The sequence below is a fragment of the Fundulus heteroclitus genome, chromosome 12, assembly GCF_011125445.2.
Source record: "Fundulus heteroclitus isolate FHET01 chromosome 12, MU-UCD_Fhet_4.1, whole genome shotgun sequence".
Taxonomy (NCBI): Eukaryota; Metazoa; Chordata; class Actinopteri; order Cyprinodontiformes; family Fundulidae; genus Fundulus; species Fundulus heteroclitus.
In genome coordinates this window covers 26,846,396-26,868,232 of record NC_046372.1, presented here as the reverse complement: position 1 = coordinate 26,868,232, position 21,837 = coordinate 26,846,396, and the positions used below count along the sequence as shown (strand labels likewise).

The window sequence follows — 21,837 nt, the reverse complement described above, 5'->3', positions numbered from 1 at the left end:
CAAACTATACCAGTATAACTATACCAGTAGCTCCTGAAGTGAATCAGCTCAAAACTACAGAGAGTTGCTTTTCCTTTGAGGTAGGAGCAGACTGGAGAAGATGAGAGCAGTGAGGATCTTCCTGACCGCAGATACACTCAGAGTGACCTCTGTCTGCAGAATCCTGGACAAATTCTCTTTGGAAAATCAAGCTCAGATCTTTTTCACACCCAATTATAACCATTTTACTCTCTCCATGACAATTTAAACCAGACTGGATCACAGGATATTCAGGATTTTTTTTTTTACTGCAGTATTTGCCTGACAAGTTTTCACTGCTGCTTTTGACACTTCTGCCTCCGCTGAGTTTTTGCATTTCTCTGGAGAATGAACCCCATCAGTGCAGTCATAATAAATCATGCATACAGAATTCAAAATCAGAGTATTTTCTACTTAGCGTTGCGAGTAAATCACACCAACCTTAAGGCTGATTTTTATGAGCTCTGCGCCAACTATTGCAACAAGATGTAACGCCTGTGAGGTGTGAGGTGCTACTTTTTCACTTCTTCCTCCTTCTCCCTATTCAGTGCTAGTAATAATGGAAAGGTTTGTTCTTTCACAGCTTGGCACACAAATGTATTTAGATTGGTGGTGGGAAAGAAATGAGTCTTAATTAATTAAAGGCTTTGTGATTAATAAATCAATATATTTTGAAAATAAAAAACTGCTTTTTGACACAATTTGTAAAGGGGCTTAAATTTAAATAAATTTTGGCTGATGACTGAGTCAATAGATTGTATCTGATGTAAATCATAATATTGTACAGAGATGGTCTATAGCTCCTTTTCCATTAAAAGCTCCAGGCTTTTGTTTCCTGGGTTAAACTAAAGCCCGGGGCTTTTGGGTTTTCATGTTTTAATCTGCTGATGGTCATTTATGTAATACAGCTCCAATTATGTAAGGGAGGTTGGGAGGAAAACCTGCAGTGCCACTCCAGTCCAGTGGGTGGCAGCAAGATAATGGCATCAAACGGATCCATATCCTGCCACTCATCCGGTCTCTGGAGAAAGAGGAGAACAACGGGCGACTGATGGGGTTACATCTCCTGAGCCCCTCTTACACCGCCCTCAGTTCTGTTTCTCACCGCCAGGCTTCACTCTATTCTACTCCTGCTGGTGTAAATAAATAAAATTAAAGCACAGCTTATTTTTGCCTGTGCAGCGCGGGGATATATACACGCTTAGCAGGCGCTTTCTCTGCCATGGAAAACGAGCCGGCCCTATGCACACACACACAAACACACACACACACACACACACACACACACACACACGGTGGTTTGATCAGCCAATGCACTTAGACAAAAGTAAGTAAAGGTTTATGAACAGGGAAATAAATGGCTCTGTTGGATCATTAGTCCTAAACATGGACGTCTTTAGGCCTACTTTTTTTTTTTTTTTCGGGGGACTGAAGCTCTAGTTGGTGGAATCCATAATATTGTGAGCAGGCTTTCAAGCTGTGGATCAATCAGTCAATACAGGTCCAGAAACTGTTAAAGATTTGCAACAAGTAAACCATCATACTCTTTTGACTCATGCAATATCTTTTGTTAAAGCTGTCAATATTTCTTTTTCTTTGTTTTGTCGGCCATGAACTGTAGTCCCATATTCAGACACGTCCGACCTCGCTCTCACATTCTAACAGTCAGACACTGACTTGGCTTGCAGCTAAATGTTCAACATACTAATAAAATATCATGTTTACCTAATCAGAAATATTAAAAAAATGCATTCATGTTGAGAGAAAAACTATATAAATGTGGACAGATCTGTTAATCCTTGAGGAAGTGTCTTGCGATCATGCTAGCATCAACATTCAGACGGCGTGGCGTGGTGTGGGCGGTTTATTTGTTCAGAAATGACCTGGAGTCACTTTATTCAGAGTTAAGGGTAAGCCAGCGGTTGTTGTTATGACACTGTAGCTAACATGAACAGTTGTGCAGTGGTTGGCGCTGTTGCCTTGCAGCTAGAAGGTCCTGGATTTAAATCTCAGGCCGTGTCTTTCTGTGTGGATATATTCTCCCAGTTTCTCTCTGAAATGCCTTTACGTCTGCATGTGTGCTCTAAAATCCTCATTTTACCGTGCATCATCTCTCTGTGTTTCCCTGCGATGAATCTGCCTACGCTGCCTCTCGCTCATTGACTGCAGCTAGGTACCGAGTTTATTCAATCATTAAAAACATTTATACCTACTAATTTTAAATACATTTTATTTTTAATTGCTTTTAACTATTTTAATAGCTTTGAAGTACCTTGTCTGTTTTAGCTTGTCTGTGTTTTACTTGTCTATTTTCATTTTACTGAAAATGATGTGTGGTACCAGTCCTATATGACCCACCAATCATCAAGCGTACCATAACTCCTGATTTAATAAGATTGTTCATAGAACATCAGTTTCAAACTTTAGGTCCAAATCCAGTCTGGAGTCTTCCGTGGACAAGTTTTGTGACAAGTGTGTTACTGATGTCTAAGTCTCAAACTTACGTTTCTGTTTCTGCCATCACCTCCTTGGATGTTTTGCTGTAACCAGCTGTGCTTGCAAACCTCATATTAGTGATTCTAATGTCAGCAGATTAACGACAGCAGTGACAACAAAAAGTGATTACGTTTTCTATTCTATCCACTTAGTGTTGGTTTTCCAGTAACGGAGCGAGTCGGCCTCACGGCGCCTTGGTTGTGACCCGACTGATGAAACACGCGAGCGACCAATCTTCACGTGTTTGTTGCTGGTAGAGAGAGACGAACTCTGTTGGAAATGTGCAGTAATAAATTTAGACAACGTCTTTGATTCCAAAGGTCATCCAAAAGACCAAGAGGCAAACTCAGATGATTGAGGGGATAAAATGTGGACCGTGGTAATAATAGATTTAAATGTCAGTTTACTTATGAAAAGGTTGGATGGACTGAGCCCCTCAGGGAGAGTTTCATATCTAATATGTTGACATTAGTTCTCTTTGGTTCTCCTTCAGACAACATAACAAAATGTGGTTATCAATTTATTTCACCTTGGCTTTTAGGGCAAAACCCATCCCGACTGTCAGAATAATGTTATAAGCCAAGGTCATTCAAGGTCAGTCATAGTTTCTTTAAGTTACCTTTGGGTTCATTTTAAATAAAACATTTTTGAAGCATTTTATATGTAAATAAACTTGATGGCAAATCTGCATGACAGGTAAAAATGCACTGATCAGATTTTACCAACTGAAACTGATTATGGTTTCTCTTTAACACCTGATCAAAGTACATCCGATTTTAGCAGATTAAACTTTTTTTTATATTTGGTTTCACCACATTAACCTCATCTATACAGACTTTGTTGTATTCAGCTATTAAAAAGCAAACATTGGTCTTTAGAGTAGAAATGTGCTGCAGAATCCTTGATTCAATTAAATTAAACCCAATTTTATTTATATTACGCTAATTCACAACATGTCATCTAGTCTCTTTCCAAAGTCAGACTCCATCAGATCCTCCAGGTTGGTGAGAAAGTTTCCTCTCTAAGGAAACCCAGCAGGTTGCATCAAGTCTCTCCAAGCAGCATTCACTCCTCCTGAAAGAGTGTAGAGCCACAGTGGACAGTCGTCTGCATTGTTGATGGCTTTGCAGCAATCCCTCATACTGAGCATGCATGAAGCGACAGTGGAGAGGAAAACTCCCCTTTAACAGGGAGGAGAACCTCCAGCAGAACCAGAACCAGGCTCAGTGTGAACGCTCATCTGCCTCCACCCACTGGACACAAAAAGAGAGATGAAATATACAGAAAAAAACACAGACACACACATGGATTCACTAATCATATGTCCTAATTCAACAAAGGAAGCTATCAAAAAACCTGCTTATGAACTGGGGCATTCACAAACCCTAAAGAGGGTTGAATTTAGTCTTTTGATGCATTAAAACAACTATTCAAATGCCTAATTCTTTAGTATTTGACCTTCTGATCACCAGTGATGACAGGATTAGTGTAAAGTAGTTGTTGCTGTAATTGACAACATGAAGTGGCAGGAACATGTGACTATAACTGAGGGTTGAAGCTTTCTTCATCTGACCGGGAGCTTCGGGGATGAAAAGTATGTAAAGTAGTCATTTTAATTCTTGGGCGGGTGTCCTCATAAAAACAGATTCACAAAGTGAGAACACATAAAACAACAAGGTAGACAGAGACACATCGATGGAGAGCTCAGATAATTCAACAGTACATGTTTTAAAGTAAAAGTAATTCAGTTCAATTTAATTCATCCGTATAGCAACACTTTTCAAGACTCCTCATAAAGTCAGTCGTATCAAATCATAGAGACAGTTCAGGCAATGTTTTTCTTTCAAAGACATAAAAGGCAACAATCTATATGTGAAATGTAATTTATGCCCTGGAGCAATGGGGTTCTTCACATCAGTTCTAAGCTTGGTGGACGCTGGTGAAGCTTCTGTCATTCAAGTTATGATCAATCTAAAAAGGTTAAAAAACTACAACTACAACTGGACTTCTACTCTGAAGCTTTCTCAATTCAGAATGTCTGGAGTTCCCAGCTTTATAGACCTGCAGGCGAGGCTTTGCTAGAGCTTAGATTCACCTGGAACTGGTCGCCCCAACGATGGAGAGTCGTTAGCCTCCTCGTTAGCCTCCTCGTTAGCCTCCTCGTTAGCCTCCTCGTTAGCCTGGCTCCCAGGAGCAATGCTGTGATCACGTGCATGGAGGTGTGAGTTGGGGTGAAACTTGGCATCAAACCAATCGCTGTGTTGTAAGTTTTTGAAAGTTGAAACCTGAGTCCTCCTCTTTGGTTTAAAGTTGTTTTTTTCTCGCTTTACGTAAATGGCTTCCTTCACCCCTCTCTGAAATGTGAACATTTTGGTCCTCCAAAGAGTGTCCCCAGGTGGATGGCTATTACAGATCCAGGACAAATTCTGCCTACTGTTCAGGTATTGACCTGTTCTTAGCCTTCCCTGGTTCTTTTATCTGATAATGTGATGTTTGCATTGTAGACTTCTGTAATAAAAAGACTCTTCAAACCGTAACTATATTTTACCATATTTAATCTAAAAAGCAGAGGAATGTTTACAGACAGAACTACGTTCTCATGACAGCGCCATGCAAACGGAACCTGAGAACCTCGTTAGTTACATTAAGTACCAAACATGTTTCCACCCATTCAGGCGTTCCCAGTATGATATCAGTGTTCTGTTTATCCCATTGGTGGAGAAGATCTGTAATGCAGACGTCCTTCTTACACATATCACCACCAACAACAGTCATTCTGTCCAGTCTGAGTTTGTCACTTTGCCTTCAGAGTCAGTTTATCTGTAATTTCAATGGCAACCAATTTTGCACTTCAGTCTTTGTAATCTCATAATCTCCTACACTACACTTATCCATTTCACTTGGTTACTGTCTTGTTTCAGATCATCACACTGTAACATTTGAATAGTTCAGTGTACAGTGTTTGGCGTTTGCAGGTAGTTATGTTAAATGTCCTTTTTTAATCATCTATCCAGTTTTACATTAACCAATTGAACATGCATTTTACAGTTCCATGAAAAGGGAATCTACATGTTTTACACATTTAAACATCTATTTTAAGATTTAGTTCATAACAAGGTAATTAGTTACTTATATATTGTAACTCAGGCACTAACTGTTACTTTTTTGAAGGAATAACTAGTAGCTATAACTAGTTACTTTTTACCAAAACTGCTGATTACCATTAACTGTGCTGATCTTCATCAGTCAGTCTGTTAACGACTTCTGAAAACATTCATGTTTTTATCTGAAAATGAGTGAAAAAGCAACCAAAGTAAAAAAAAAAAAACCTACAAGATCCCAAGAAGGCCTGAAGACCTTATCAGTCAAGACTATTTTAAAAGACTGACTGGTTAGAAGCAAAAACAAAGAAGCGGCTCAACACTTTTGCAGAGTTTGAACTGCAGCTAATGCAAACCTTTAACTGAAGAGACCAGATTTGTAGAAAACTCCAAATTTAGCGTGATATCTCATCATTCGACTGTAAATAGGATATTCCCACATCTAACCTTGAGGCGGTGGTGCAAAAGCTGTTTATTTTATTTTTTTGTAAACTCCATCTTGTATGTCTGAGCGTCCTCTCTGCTGCTGGTTGCAGGCTGGGCATGGAACATGATGGCCAAGGAAACCGCTGCGGGGATGAGACGGCGATGGGAAGCGTGATGGCCCCTCTGGTGCAGGCGGCCTTCCATCGATACCACTGGTCCATGTGCAGCGGGCAGGAGCTGAAGAGATATATCCAGTGAGTTTATGCTGGGGGCTCCCATCCACAGCACAGGGTTTTTTGGGGGTTTCTTTTTATAAATTGCAGAAGCAGAGCAAAACATCAGATGATCTTGTACAATACATATAACTCCACTGCCTGTTTAAGACACACAAACATTTCATTCTTCTTGTTAAAGGGCCCAAATCTGCAGGAAATATAGCATTTTCCCCGTTTGCCTATTGAATAAGGCCAAAATAACAAAATATGAATTTCTGAGTAGCTGAAGCTGTTTTAACCGCTTTATTTGAAAAATACTGTTTAAATGTGTCCTTTTTAATGGAAGGTTTTCTTAAATCCTTTACCCAGTTTCACGTATCAATACACCATGGATTCTTTTGGAATTGTCTGTTTTACTGATATTGTCTATAGATAAAGATCGACTAAAGTCAGCTACTAAAACATTAAAATGAAATAGAAAAAGATGCAAAATTACATTTTTCAACAATTCTAAAGCTCCTTGCAATGTGATCGTACCTCTTGAACTTTAACACATCGTGTGACGTTACAATCACAGTTCAATGTATGCAAGGATTTGATGTGATACAGCTACACAAATGTGTTGCATAATTGTAAAGTGGAAGGAAAAGAAAAAAATAGATTTTTAATATATTTTAGAAATGATAGCCTGAAAAGTGTGATGTTTTTCTGTAAGTATAACTTTGGGGATTAAAGGATGCAAAAGGGAGCGCGGTCAAAATCTAACACTGTGTGTCACCCCAACACTGCAAACCCCCCAAAGTAAAACTTGGTGGTTGCAGCTTAATGCTAGATCATGTAGTCAGAGATGGATTGAAAGATGGTTTTAGCTAATTAGAGGGTAAACCTGCAATAAAAGCTGCAACAGAATGTGGCGAGGGTTCACCTTTCAGCAGGACAGCTACTCTAAACATGGTTGTAGAGCACGGCTCTGTAACCTGAGCTCAATTAGACTTTTTATAACAGGCTTTAATAACTTTGACAAAAATCTGTTTTTTTATTTTAATACATAAAAATAATAAAATCAAGAATGTTTATTGTCATTATGTGTTACCATAAGGAAACTTTTGATGAGACAGACGCCGGCTCAAAATGTATATTCCTATATTCTTGTTTATCAAAAATTATAAGTTGTCTTTTTTTTAAAAGGTCATGTAATATTTGCAGCTCTAAACAAGTTTTTCTTAGCTGGGCTGAGGGCAAAAACAGCTGTTTGGATTCTAAAGGTTGCAGATCCCTGGTTTAGACTGAAGGATATTCATGTGTTTGGTTCAGTCAAATAAGAATAAGCAGGAATTGTTGGAGAAAAACCCGAGAAAACTCACTGCTGTATAAACAGAGGAAGATGGTATTGGCTAGATTTTATTTTGAAAAGAGTTTAATACAAAAAGAAATCTAAATGTTCAGATTTTAAATATAAGAATGCTTTGAAAATCATGTATAATTTACCTTCTAATTCATATTTCTATAGAATACTTTTGTAAGGCACTGCTTTTAAAATACTTATTGATCAGTCATCCTGTTGGGTTGCTTATCATAAATTTAAATCTTCTTGCTTGTTCCTGGTGAGATGCGACTCTTTGTGACCGAAGCCTGTACATCAGTCTTAGTCATACTCGTGTTTATTTTGAACTATCAACTCTGTTAAAGTTAGAAAGGCTAGTTAGAAATGCTTAACATGTGTAAGCCTTATACGCCACTTACACGCAAACTAAAATGATTCAAAGACGGTACGTCAAAGGTGCTCGGTTTTATTATTTGTTGTCTTTCTTAAAAGTAAAACATTGTAGATAAGTGGCTTTAAAAATGCATGGATTTGATGAAGAGGGGGCAAACAGGCCCTAACAGACGTCCCGCCATGAAAATGTCACATTTTGAAAAATAAATAGATGGCGGGATAAATAGATGGGGGGGAAAAAAAAACTAAATGTAAATGTTGTGCTATCTTTTTAAATGTCAGCATGCTAGCTGTATCCAAACCTGAACAGTGTCTGTTTATCTTTTGTCTTTCTTCATAATTTAAAATGGGAGCCACAACCCTGACTTCCACTCATGAATACAAATAAAGTCGTGCTCTGACTGTTGAGAATTATATATTTGTGGCCTCAGGTTGGTTCACAGGCTTTAATTTGTCTCACTCCTTAACTCTGAGGAGGAAGAACACGACAGTGGATAACAGTGACAGAAGGTGATCAATCACAACATGATGCTGAGCTGTTGCTGACCGGTCTTAAAACTGTTTTCACTCAAAACAGGGCAAAAAAAAAAAACTGTGATTCTTTCCTTCAGTTCTGGAGCTGAGACTATATCATGCATAATGGGACTTATATACAAGCAAAAAGTCTGGAAAACCAGAGTGTTTGCCCTCTGAATAAACGATAGTTGCTTTCCAATGAACAAAGTATAGCGGAGCAGTTGTGTACGTATAAACTACAGCGGTAACATTAGGTCTCTGCAAGAATTACGAATTAGGAGGCCAAGGTTTAGTGACCTTACCCTCCAAGGAACATTTAAGATCCAACATCAGATTACTTTATCGGCTCTCATTGGCTTCTGGCAATTATATAAATTGATAAAATATATGTTAGTGTATAATATAGGATATAGATGTTATCTTGAAGGTAGCGGTTTCTGTTTTTTTGGGTATTTACATGGACCCCCCCCCCCCACTCTGTCTCTTTCTTCCCATCAACCAATCACATGACTCCCCAGACGAGTCTTCTGTCCATGCCCTCGTCTTTTGCTCCTAAACTCCTTATTAAACCAATAATGTCTCATCGTCAACCTTTCCTCTGATCCCTGACCGTGTTTCATTTCTTCACAGCACCTATGATTGTTTGCTGGATGATCCCTTCAAACACGACTGGCCTCAGCTTCCTGAGCTCCCGGGCATCAACTACTCCATGGATGAGCAGTGCAGATTTGACTTCGGAGTGGGCTACAAGATCTGCACCTCGGTTAGTAGATCCCTGAACTTATCCATTTCCTTCATGCCCACAGAATGTATTTACTGTCCAAATATGCCACGGAGGATTCAGTATCTGTCACTGAGCTAAAATAAATGAATTATTATCCTCAGCCTTCAGATTTATTTTATTTTTAACAATTTATAAATGACAGCAGAGATGCTCTGGTGTCTGCCTGTTCCCGGACGACCTGTAGGGAGATTTCTGATGACAGCCTTCAGAGACTCTGACATTTAGATATGAGCAGACTCTGATGGGTTAGTAAGCAGCTCTCATGGCTCGTTATATTATTATAGCACACCTCCACTCAGCATCCTGCCATCCGCAGACAGCTGAGTGCTACTCCTCCTGTTGCTCTTTACTGTCATCATAACATTTACATCAACTGGGTGGAGATGCTTATAAGGGCGGTGATGTAAGATAAAAATATATTCTTTCAGCTTTGGGTAACTCTGTTTTTTTTGTTTGTAAGTATTTTGCCAGTGTGAGTTTATGAAAGCAGGCCGGTGCCTCACTGGGTGAGAGGCAGGGTGGAGACACACAAGGCCAACGATCATGCACACAGAGAATGTCGTGTTTCAGGAGAAACAGAGGAAGATAACCCGGGTATGCACAGAAAGGGCATGCAGACTCCTTAGAGAAAGACCTCAGAGCTTTTTGCTGCTTACAACTACAATATCAGTCTGATTTACTCAGTTCTCTAATTCAGGAGTCTCCAAGTCATCACAACTTGGCAGAGTTTTTCCTTCCCAATAGAACCAGACCCCCGGATCAAAGACGCAGACCCAGCCCACTGCTAACTAGATGTGCCACTACCATAGCACTTCTTCTTACAAAGAATCTGAACTAAGTCACTGAATCTAAACGTGAAACTTTAAATTGGGGTCTTTGCAGATTTGCCAACTGAAGGATTTACCTGCATCTGAATCTAGGGATTCTGCTTCAGGCTCTCTCCTCCGCTGTTGTGTTTATGCTTTTGATTTTGCACTTTTTGGGAATACTGATGATTTATCCCGTCCTGCAGCGCGGTGAGCCGCATCGGCACAGAGGACTGCTGGCAGCCAATCAGAGCCTTCTGACTCTAATAAGGTTTCACAGTCCTGAGTCAGCCGTCCAGTTTGCCTCCCAGTCATCTCCAAATATATAATATCTTATTCCCTCTTTTTTTACTTTTTTTTTTACTTTTTTTACAGTAAATCCTTAAGAAAAACCAAACCACCAGAATAAAGAGCTCCGTCGTCTCATTCCAGCTAAATAAAACAATAGGAGAGCGGCTGAGCAGCCATAATTGGTGGTATGGGACCTGCTGCTGCGTTATTCACTACATTTCTTCCTTTACACATTTAAAAGGCTTTTCTCTTTCCTCTCTGGATAATAGTTGCGTGTGCCGCCGCAAACAAAAGGCCATTCCCCACAACAATTGAGCGAGATTGACAGAGACGGAGGAGGCAGAAGGAAGGCAGTGTCTCATTAATCCCTGCTGGATCTGGATGCTGGTGGATTGTAATTGTTTCTGTCAAGAGCTCCGAAATGAGACGAACAAAGGAAGTAGTTTTAATCGCTGCCCTCTGAATGTTTAATAGCAAAACACTTCAACTGTATGATTGATGGAGTATAATATACGGTAGAGAGTGAGACGCAGAGGAAATTGTGTTTTTATAGATGAGCAGCAAATATTAAGGAGTGTGTTGCTTAAAATGATTCTCTAGGTTTAATATGATGCTGGTGTCCTCATCTTTAAAAACATTACTCAGGTAGGCTGTGATGTTTAAACGAGGCTCAGGTGTGCTCAAAGGGGACCGACGGGTCCTGAGGGACAACAATAAGCCACCATCTTGGATTTTTGATCCCATAATCCACGTTTTCAGGTTGTTCTGCCGGAGCTTGTGTGAATTGTAGCCTTGATTCTCCGTCCATAGCAGGAAGGCGTTACACGGGGCGTGGTCCTGTTCTTCCACCAATCTGCTCCAAATTTCCCTCTGCTGTTGTGCCTTTCATAGGTTTAGGGAGCTGTTATTTAAGCCGCTGTTGCCTCTCCGTCATCTGGGACCAGTCCGCCTGCAGATTCAGTTAAAATCCTTTGACCTGTGTCAGAAGAATGAAAATGGGTCGTCATCGCCTCTTACGGGGGGTAACGGTCCAAAGGATGGGGCCAAATAAACACAGAAGTTGGAGTTGGAGTCTCGCAGTCGGAAGGTTGTTGGTTAGATTTCAAAAAGTCAAACGCTGATTTAGATTCATTACACCCACCCACACACACACACACACAGGGACATATTTCAGTTCTCTGTGTAATTTTCTGTTAACTGTGACATCATCCAGAGAAGACAGATCATCCTCTATTACCATCTACCATAGAAAGTACTCCTGGGTCAATGTGAGCTTCTGTGCTTTCTGTGTCTCTGCTCTGTCTTCTCTAACATAGAAAGTACTCCTGGGTCAATGTGAGCTTCTGTGCTTTCTGTGTCTCTGCTCTGTCTTCTCTAAGCCCCAGTGGGTGGAGGCAGATGAGCGTTCACACTGAGCCTGGTTCTGGTTCTGCTGGAGGTTCTCCTCCCTGTTAAAGGGGAGTTTTCCTCTCCACTGTCGCTTCATGCATGCTCAGTATGAGGGATTGCTGCAAAGCCATCAACAATGCAGACGACTGTCCACTGTGGCTCTACGCTCTTTCAGGAGGAGTGAATGCTGCTTGGAGAGACTTGATGCAACCTGCTGGGTTTCCTTAGAGAGGAAACTTTTGACCAATCTGTATAATATGATTGATTTGACTTTAAGTGCCTCAAGATGACATGTTTCATGAATTGGCGCTATATAAATAAAATTGAATTGAATTTTATTAGATCTGCTAATCTATCAGATAGCTGATAGATAGAAATCACCACACTTTAAGGAAATATAGTTGTTGTTTTTTTAAAAAAATTCATCAGTTTGATCAATGAGAGCAAAGCTTTGTAAACGCTGGACTTTACCAAACTCATGACCTAAAGCAGGCGTGGCCAAGGTGTGGCCCGGGGGCCATTCGTGGCACCTCTACTGATTCTGGGTGGCCCTCAACTGCCTTTAAAGAAAGATTTGGTTCACCAGCACAGATGGCTGAGTTAGATGGAAGCTTTTAGTTTTTAAGTAGGGCAAACTTAAAATCTTACAACTGACAAGATAAGTACAACTCAAAGTATTCATCTTTTAATAAACACACTTTTGACATTCTCTTTAGTTTCATAGTAACATCTATCCAATGACATCTAATTACTCAAATACAGACTTTGGTGCATTAAAATCTGCTTTGAATTATATGATTAAAATTGGCTAATTACAGAAAGTGTTTTCAAAGAACAACCGACCCTAATACTGTTCTTATAATGCTGTTATGTTTATTATTGTTAAAGAGTGAAATTAAATTATTCAAAATAATTTGCAAACTGGATGAAGATATTGTTTTTAAACGGTTTTTTTTATCTTTGGATCTACAATGATTTAAACATTAATTTCCAACAAAAAATCTGACAAATTAATTTATTTAAAATGATCATATTTTGTAGAGCAGATACAAATTAACATTTTTTTTTTTTTTTTTTGTGTTCATCTTTTCGCTCTCGAGTTCCCTTGACTTGACAATTCTGCCCCCAACACCCCCAACCTACAGAATACCAGTGTCAGACTTTTGTTCATCGTTATAAAATCTTCCTAACCAGTATAACAGAAACAGTTATACTGACCATAAAAGCCGCCCTAACTACTGGACGGCCATTCTTTACAACTTTGTTTCACTGATATATGTGATTACAGGTGATGTAATCCTCCAAACAGCAACACACGTGACATAACTCATATTCACAGACAGTCGACTGCACAAACATGCGTTGCAGCAATCAGTGTCGCGTTTTCGGAACTTATTGCAATAATAAACCAGTCGTGGGTCGCCGTCTATTAATAATATTTGCTTTTAGTTTCCATTTTCCCATGTTTTTATTGTGTTTAATTATTTCTACATTATATTCCAACTTGCTTTTATTCAGTTTTGATTTTCCTATATTTTAATCACATAAAGCACTTTGCGTTGTCTTTGTACTGAAATGTGCTATACGCTAAATTTGCCTTACTTCTGAATTCTCAGAGTGTACAGTTCTTGCTCCGTCTGATAGATCTCCCTGACTTTCTAAATCCAGTTGTCATGAAGGGGGAATGAGCTAAGCATGCAGTGCCGTTTTGATCAGTTTGTAAAATATAGACATTGAACAGGTGTATTTCTTTTTAATCCTGATTATTTCAGATAAGAGATTTAACTTGTTGTTCTGTGACCCACAGCTTCGGAACCTCTGAGCGAGATATTTCACTCCCAGCCACAAACACAGCCGGGTTTCATAAAGTCTCTTCCCATACAGTTGCTCAGTGTCCCTTAAAGAGCAGATTTTGAATCCTATTTAATTAATCTGATAATCTGCTCTGATCCCTAAAAGAGGATATATGGCAGCTTTATCTGCCGATACTAGCAGAGAAAACATCTTCGTCCACCGTTATCGTTGCCCTGGAGCTCTTTAGATAAAGCAAAGTTTAACTGAAATATCTGCAGACGTTTGCCATAAATGAGAAGATTTAATTAGAGCATTAACTTGATTCATGGTCGGCAATGAAAAAAATAATCCACAGTATCTTTTTTTAGATGGTTGTAATGGTGCCTGTGGATCAGTGGGAAGGTTTTTGGGAGGTTAGGAGTTTTATTCCACCAATTTTTAGATTCAATGTTTTTGTGTTGGAAGTTATTTGTTACAATTTACGGAAAGTGGATTGTAGCTGATTTGATGGCAAATATTCTAAAACGAATCACTTTCTTTATATACTGGTTTTGAATCTTTGGACACTTTTAAATGAACTTTTAGGAAAAAGAAGATTTTTTTTTATTTAGCTTGTTTACAGAAGTCATTGTTCATTTAAAAAAAATCATCTTATTATTTATGACCTTTATTTAACAAGCTTTGTCCCAATGAGGTCAAATTGGCCAAAAAGAGGTCAGCAACATAAACATATTAGAAACAATTAGTAACATTTGACATGAGCCACCGTAATACTTGCTTATATTATTAATATTTGCACGTAGATGGACTAGACTCTTTTACCAGAGCTGTGTGAACTCATTCAAAGTGACAGAAGCAGGAAGATTAAGTTCAGTTTGTAATTTATTCCCTGCATGCGCTGCCAAAAACCTGCAACTTCATCACTGATCAGTTCTTTCTATAGAAACACACAGCAGTGTTTCTATGCTAAATCTGTCCTTAAAATGTCGATAAAACTATTTGTAAATTTGACACCTACTCAATTCATTTTTAAGGCTTTTTCCAGTTGGTGCTAATTTTTCAGTTTTGCAGGTGGCAACAGAGCCTCTGTTTTATGTTGAGCACGTTTAGAGGAAATCACAGATAACAACAAAGTGCTTCATTAAATAGTAAATACTGAAAATCCTCTGCAGGAGAGCGTGCTGCACAATATATGATGGCATCGCCTCCATAGAAATGGAAAGTTGATTTCCAAATATTTTGTCCTTATTCTCATAAATAGCGGATTATGCCGGGCCCATAACAGAACCTCAAGGCGTGCTCTTGTTCCTTTGCAACGTTAGAGAGGATTTTGTTTTTGAAAGCGTCACATGGATCAGCACCTTTTCACTTTTGCACACTTTGAACCACTGAGGTCCGGCTCAGAAATGCTGCTGGATCTGTTGGGTCGGGTTAAAGCTCAGAGATCAGGCTTTTTTTTTATTAAAGCCGCATCTGCACTCTGTCCACAGCTTCACATTAATATTTTAACAAAGCCTAACTCTATCCCAGGCCACATAAAAACTCTCATATTAACAACAAAGCCCGATTAGTGAGATTTGCAAACCTCACTTGTTACTTATTGCTGTGTTTCTTAATGTTGAATCAAATAAATCATAAAATATTTTGTCTCTGTCTTTCAAAATATAAATTAATGCATTTAGCAGCACAATTAACTTCATAGAGTAGTAGGTCAATTTTGTTGTTAGCAGTATTCTTATTTTTAGGGCTCTGACTCTATGCAATGAGAAACTTATTCTCAAAAAGGTTGTAATCAATTTTCATAAGCCTTATTATCCCCGCCACAAGAAAAGACTTACCGTATTTTATGGATGATAAGGCGCACCGGATTATACAGCGCATTAAATATTTTTTCTCCAATCTGTAATATCATTCCGCCCTGCAACAAGGGAACTTAAAGTAAGTAAAAAAAAAATTAAATTAGTGTATTTTTCTTGTTTTGAGCAGGTAAATAAAACTATTTGCCTATGGAAAAAAAAAACGTTTTGCACTTAAAATAAGAACAATTCATCTCCATTATCTTTTTTAAAGTGCGGGATATCTAATTATCTTATTTTAGGGGTAATAAAATACTAATTTCATTGGCAAATAGTCTTATTTAGCTGCTCAAATCAAGAAAATATATATTAATTTAAAGAAAATTTCTCTTGGTCAGAGGGCCCGGTGGCACCGGTGCATGGCAGCCTCGCCTCTGTCAGTCTGCCTCAGGGCAGCTGTGGCTCCTAACATAGCTCACCACCGTCAGGGTGCGAATGTGTGTGTGAATGGCTGAATGACTGAACTGTAGTGTGAAGCGCTTTGGAGGTTGTCAAGACCAGTTAAAGTGCTACACAAGTATAAGCCATTTACCATTTACCATTTCTTACTTTTAGTTCCCTTTTTGCAGTGTGCCCCTCCACACTGTCCGTCTCTGCCGGGAGGACAGAGTGGGGTGACCCCACTCCATGTCCCAACCGGGTTGACGCACCCCCAATCTTAAAAAAAAGAAAAGAAAAAATGACAGACGCATAAAATGAACTGCATCTGTCTGAATCACAATGAAAAGTATTACAGCTTTGTGCATGAACAGAGTCAGAAATCTCATCTATCAGTAATTTTACCAGCAGCAGTGGAGGCTGCAGCGCTGTGGGCGTGACATGAGTGCCAGTGGTTGTCATGGTTCAATCACGGCACCATGAGCAGCACTGTTTGCTAATTCTGTCGGTACGAATTAATTTTTTTCCTCTGCTGACGTAAACGACGTAAAGTCAGGAGAGAGAAAGAGACATTTTCTGATTCTCGCTCGTTTTCTTCTCCCAGGTCTGTTGCAATTCTTTCGTCTGTTGCCTACGGTTCCTCTCTTGGTTCCTCTCCTCCTTCATCACTAACTTTCACCTTAGATGTCTGAGCTGCATGACACTTTCCCTGGTTTCAGCCAATTGAGCATATTTTCCAGAATGAATGAAGCAGAGACCACAAGCCATGTGCGCATATACAGCACAATGCGTATATTTCATCTTAAAATGAAGATTTCTTTTAGATAAATTCTGTGTGAATACTGTATCGTTCCGTTATGACACCCAAGCACTAGTCTGAGGTTTTGCTGCTAACACTTTATTTTAGGACAGTTTTAATCCCCCGAACCCCCACTCCTCCCCCGGAAGCCACACATTTCTTCCTGTATTAACAAAACAACCTAATTAATAACACAGTAAGTGTGCAACAGCACTTAGCAATAAAGTCTAATACGGATCATTACAATACATTTTATTTATTGATTAAATTTACAGTTTTTGATGGAATCTTTACAAAGGAAACGTTTATTTACAAGTCTTTATGGTGTGGGGAAAAACACGGTCAGACCACCTTTACAGTTTTCACCTCATAAAATCAGTCAGTAAGGACAACGATAATAAAGATGATATGACTATATTACTATATATGTGATGAATTTAGGAGGACCCAAGAAATACCCGAAAACAAGTGAGTACAAAATATTAACAGTCTTTATTTTGACGCTGGCGGCTCGGTCCCCTGGCTCGGCTCGCACTCTGCGACTGGCCACTCCTGGACGTGCAGAGGGCAGAACTCTGACTCCTTATGTAGAAGGCGTCCGAGAGGGGGTTATCCAGGGCTCTTTGTCCAGGTCCGGTCCGGGTCTTTGTCAGGGGGAAATCCGTTTAACTCAGGCAGCGGTTTCCAAGGGAGAATCCAACAGAGCGTCCAGGTCCAGGTCCAGGTCACAATCCAGAAAGCACAGACAGACAGGGGGCAGGCGAACTCGTTTTACTCACGGACAGGCTGGGGTCAGGAATCACGGTGAGGCAGTCCAGTTCTCTGAGGCTGACAGGCAGGACCCAGGCAGGCAGACAAATCCAAAAAGGGGCAGACAGGTTTCCAAAAAACCGTGGCAAAACAGGTCGAGAGGCAGACAGGCAGACAGGAATTTCAAAAATGCTGGAAGCGCTCACCGTATGGCTAGAGACGTTCTGGCACTGGAGGCTGCGAGGAGCAGAGCTTTTAAGCAGCCAGGGCGGAGACAGACACAGGTGTGCTGATTGCAATCAGCAGCTCCAGTGCCAGAAACGTTACAATATAACTAAATATAAATAAGGTGTATCATCAATTTTTGATAAAAATTTAAGTATTTTAAGTGCGCCTTATAATCTGAAAAATACGGGGTATATATATGTATATGTCTATATGCATATGTATGTATATGTGTGTGTTTGTGTGGTTTCTGATGTTTTGTGAAATGTTAAAGCTAAGATTTGGAGATCCAATATTTTTCTATCCATTTGTTTTTATTTGTTTATTTTCTTTGCACCCATTGTTTCAGCAACTGTCTGGTTTATTTTTTATTTTTTCCTGGTAAATAAATGCGACTGACCTAAACCTAACACCCCATGAAAGTTTTCGACCTGACCTTTATTTAATTTGCTCTCTTTCAGTTTCGGACCTTTGACCCGTGTAAACAGCTGTGGTGCAGTCATCCAGACAACCCGTACTTCTGCAAAACCAAAAAGGGGCCACCTCTAGATGGAACCGAGTGCGCTACAGGAAAAGTAAGATGGCTTGGATCTAGAGTCAGATTTAATTATATTTAGTGGATATGCATGTCACTACTTCACCTACATAATACTAAATGTAAAAATCTGTTAAACAATAATGGCATTAATCATTAACCTGGAAGGTTCTGCAAACAAAATTGAACTCAGCTTTCAGGTTTTTTGTTTTTCCTGCTTAGCAACAAGAGTCCAAGTGATCTGTGCCGTGATCTGTGCAGACCAATTACAATTATAGAACAAGGTGGATAACTATTTCTACACAATGTGTGCCTGGTTTGTTAAAATGGGCCTCAGTTGTGTTGAGGTAGTTGATAAAAAAATCCTTTAAAAGCAGGTTTTTATACATTCTGTGTGATCCATGTTTTTTCTTCTAAATGAATAAATGAATGAAAACAAAGGTAGTAGTCAGGAGAAATGATGTCTGAGAGCTGTAGCTTAGAATATTGAAGGACTGGCACTATACCCAGGGGTTTGAAAAGCGCTCTGTGTTGAAAGCTTAGGAGAAAAATTGTACTGGATCCATTTTTCTGTAGCTGCTTAATCCGTCCAGCTGCTGCCTACAGCCTGCAGGCAGCGGCCTGGAGGCAGGATGCACCTACAGCTGACCGCTGCATCATCACAGGGAACCTCCTGAGGTGTTTGGTCCGTTTAAAACAAACTCTGCTGTGTTTGCCCTCCTGGAGCGCTTCGTCTGTGTAGATGTGAAGATGATTGTGTTAGGGTGTGGGACCTTTGGAGGCGGTGCGAACCCAAACTAGAGCGGTTTATTTATTATTATTTATAACGTGAATATGATCCAACTTCTACTCGACGCAGCTACCAGCCGTTTGCTGCTAGCTTGAGCTAAACATCTTCTGCTGTGTGTTGCATTGTGGGATGTGGTAAAAAAAACTAATAAATAGTTCTTTTGTTGCTGTTTTTGTTTTTACCAAAAGAGCACTATTAAATTTTCATACCACATTTTATTTATTTATTTACAAACAGATGTTGTATAAATATTGTACAATTAATGAGAAACTTTGTTAAAGGCCCGCCTTTGAAGCTATGCAGCTTGTAATCAGGGACTGAATGGCTTTTGAACATCTATTCTACTGCTCACATTTTAATGTGATTAAATACTCGACGCACAGCATCTTTCCCTCCCTGGGTACATCTCCCCAATAAAAAGACCAAATGTTCCAGCGTAATTTGCTGCGACTAGTTTTAGTCCTCTTGGAGTTTTCTCTGTGTGAAAAGAATCCAAACCACCAGTAAAAGTTTTTTTTATAAAAAAAAAAAACACTTGCTGCTTCTTTTTTTTCTCTTTGGCTCAGACAGAATTAGCCAAGCAGGCTTATGTTCACCTGGATTCCTCCTCCTGGTACTTGCATCAGAAAACTTTACTGAATTTACCTCATTAAGTGCTTTGACTTTAAGCTAGGGTTATTGATGCGGATTCAAAAACATGTTCCCGTTTTCCATAGTTAGTTGTTTTCTTTTAACTACATAACTTTTTGTGTTTTTATTCGTTCCTGCCACTCATCCAGGAGTCCCTTAAAAAAGAGGGTTTTAATCTCAATGGTTCTATATCATGGTTAAATAAAGGTTAAAGGAGCAAAGTTAAATGAATCACAGGTCTGAAAATGCCCAGAGAGTCACATAGGACAGAAAACCAACTAACTAAGGTATTTAAAGTAGCCATTGAACCTAACAAGCATGTTTTTAGATTGTTGGAGGAAGATGGAGTACCCAAAGAGAAGCCGCGTCTGCACAGAAACACGCAAACGTCACGCAGGGTTCAAACCCAGGAAACTCTTGTTTCAAAGCAACAGTTTAAGATCTTGGCCACCATGCAGCCCATATAGTAATGCAAAAAGAAATCCAGGACTCTAGCTAGATTAACTTGGATGTAATGTCTGTCCTTCTGCACAGCGTTGTGTAAATATCACAGACTATTTTAGGCCCTCTGGCTCTGAAATGCTGTGAAGATGCTGAGTTGCTTCTGAGGATGTAAAGATGTATTCTTATTTCAGCGGGCCTCACGTTTCCTCTCTGTCGTCATGTTTAGTGGTGCTATAAAGGTCACTGCATGTGGAAAAACCCAAATCAGCTGAAGCAGGACGGCGCCTGGGGTTCCTGGAGCAAACTCGGCTCCTGCTCGCGGTCCTGCGGAACGGGAGTTCGCTTCCGGACGCGGCAATGCAACAACCCCGCGTAAGTGACACCAAGAGATGCTGTTTAGACCCCAGGAAAGCTAGAAGCAGATTAGATTACTCACCAAACCTGAAAAACACTCTAATCACATGTATTTGCATTTTTACTCAACCTTTAGTGTGAGTTTTTAATTGAAGTTTTATAGATCTTAAACTTCACGTGATCTAAATGGGAACACAATCAAAGCACTTTTAATTGACTTTACTCAAAATGTGCTTCTGTAACAAATATTGGGATTAGGTTTGTTAGGTGATTTATTCTGTTGTGTGTTAAACTGTTACAGGTAATCAGTGTTGATTAGATAATAAAATAAACTAAGAGCTGAACAAAATGAAACAGGAATGAACAACTTTGTTCAAGTAGCAGACTTCTTAATTAAAGCTGAATGCCTTATGGACCCGTTCTGCCTCTGCAATGAAACCACAGCCGATGAGACAGTCGTGGTAAATTGGTCTTTATGCACCAATTTACATAATGCTTTCAGTGGAGATTAAACCCCATGTGACTAATATTAGCATGCTGTTGTTGAGGATTTATAAATGTTCCATTTCTGCATTTTAAGCCTTAAAGACAAAACGTATGTCAGCTATGATGATGCACTTTTCTGCTTTTAAAACAACTTTTTACAAAATGATGGCAAGAGAAACTTGAGGAACACATTTTTTTTAAATGATGACATCAGATAATCTGTCTCTCACGTTGTTGTGGAGAAACTTTTCTTAATCTTCGCTCCAGCGCCGTACATGACAGCTGGTTTGGTTTTCTCCAACCATGTTGCTGTGCATTATGACCGAGCTAGTTATCTGCCCAAAAGAGATTTTCTGCTAGAACATGGGGCCCAACTCCAGTCACCAGGACCTGGCGGCACCACTGGTGTCCTACACGCCTTAAATACATCCCTGCTCCAATAATTACAATGAACGGCTAAATTACCAGGTCAGTTTGTCGGCAGGTTCTGCGGCGGCCTGTTAACGAACCGTACTTCTGATTCAGGAACGTTGAACCTGGTGAATATGTAGAACATGCAGAACACCATCTCTTCAATTCAATTTTATTTTTATAGCCCCAATTCAAGAAACCAATCATCATCAAGTCTCTTTCTAAAGTCAGCTTCCATCAGATCCTCCAGATTGGTCAGAAAGTTTCCTCTCTAAGGAAACCCAGCAGGTTGCATCAAGTCTCTCCAAGCAGCATTCACTCCTCCTGAAAGAGCGTAGAGCCACAGTGGACAGTCGTCTGCATTGTTGATGGCTTTGCAGCAATCCCTCATACTGAGCATGCATGAAGCGACAGTGGAGAGGAAAACTCCCCTTTAACAGGGAGGAAAGCTGCCATGTAATTAAGAGAGAGGAAAATCTTTCATTCAAGCCTTTCCACCAAATCCTACTTGTTCAGTTTCTAACTAATCATGCTGTCATGAACTTTAGCATGCTAACAGGCTGACCCGTTGCGTATGAAGACGGGCTTTTTGTTCTCTGTGTGTTGGGAGGAATTTACCACTCTGC

At 39.7% G+C, this 21,837-nt stretch overlaps 1 protein-coding gene across 3 annotated transcripts in view; it reads left to right on the top strand.

Annotated features, from left to right (window-relative positions):
• Window positions 1-21,837, top strand: part of adamts3 (ADAM metallopeptidase with thrombospondin type 1 motif, 3) — a 230,747-nt gene that overhangs the window by 147,020 nt on the left and 61,890 nt on the right. For all 3 annotated transcript variants that reach the window (XM_036144383.1, XM_036144382.1, XM_036144381.1), the window contains exons 9-12: window positions 6,152-6,295; window positions 9,120-9,252; window positions 18,023-18,136; window positions 20,187-20,332. In XM_036144383.1, coding sequence (XP_036000276.1) covers window positions 6,152-6,295; window positions 9,120-9,252; window positions 18,023-18,136; window positions 20,187-20,332 — 537 coding nt within the window. The remainder of the gene's footprint in view (window positions 1-6,151; window positions 6,296-9,119; window positions 9,253-18,022; window positions 18,137-20,186; window positions 20,333-21,837) is intronic.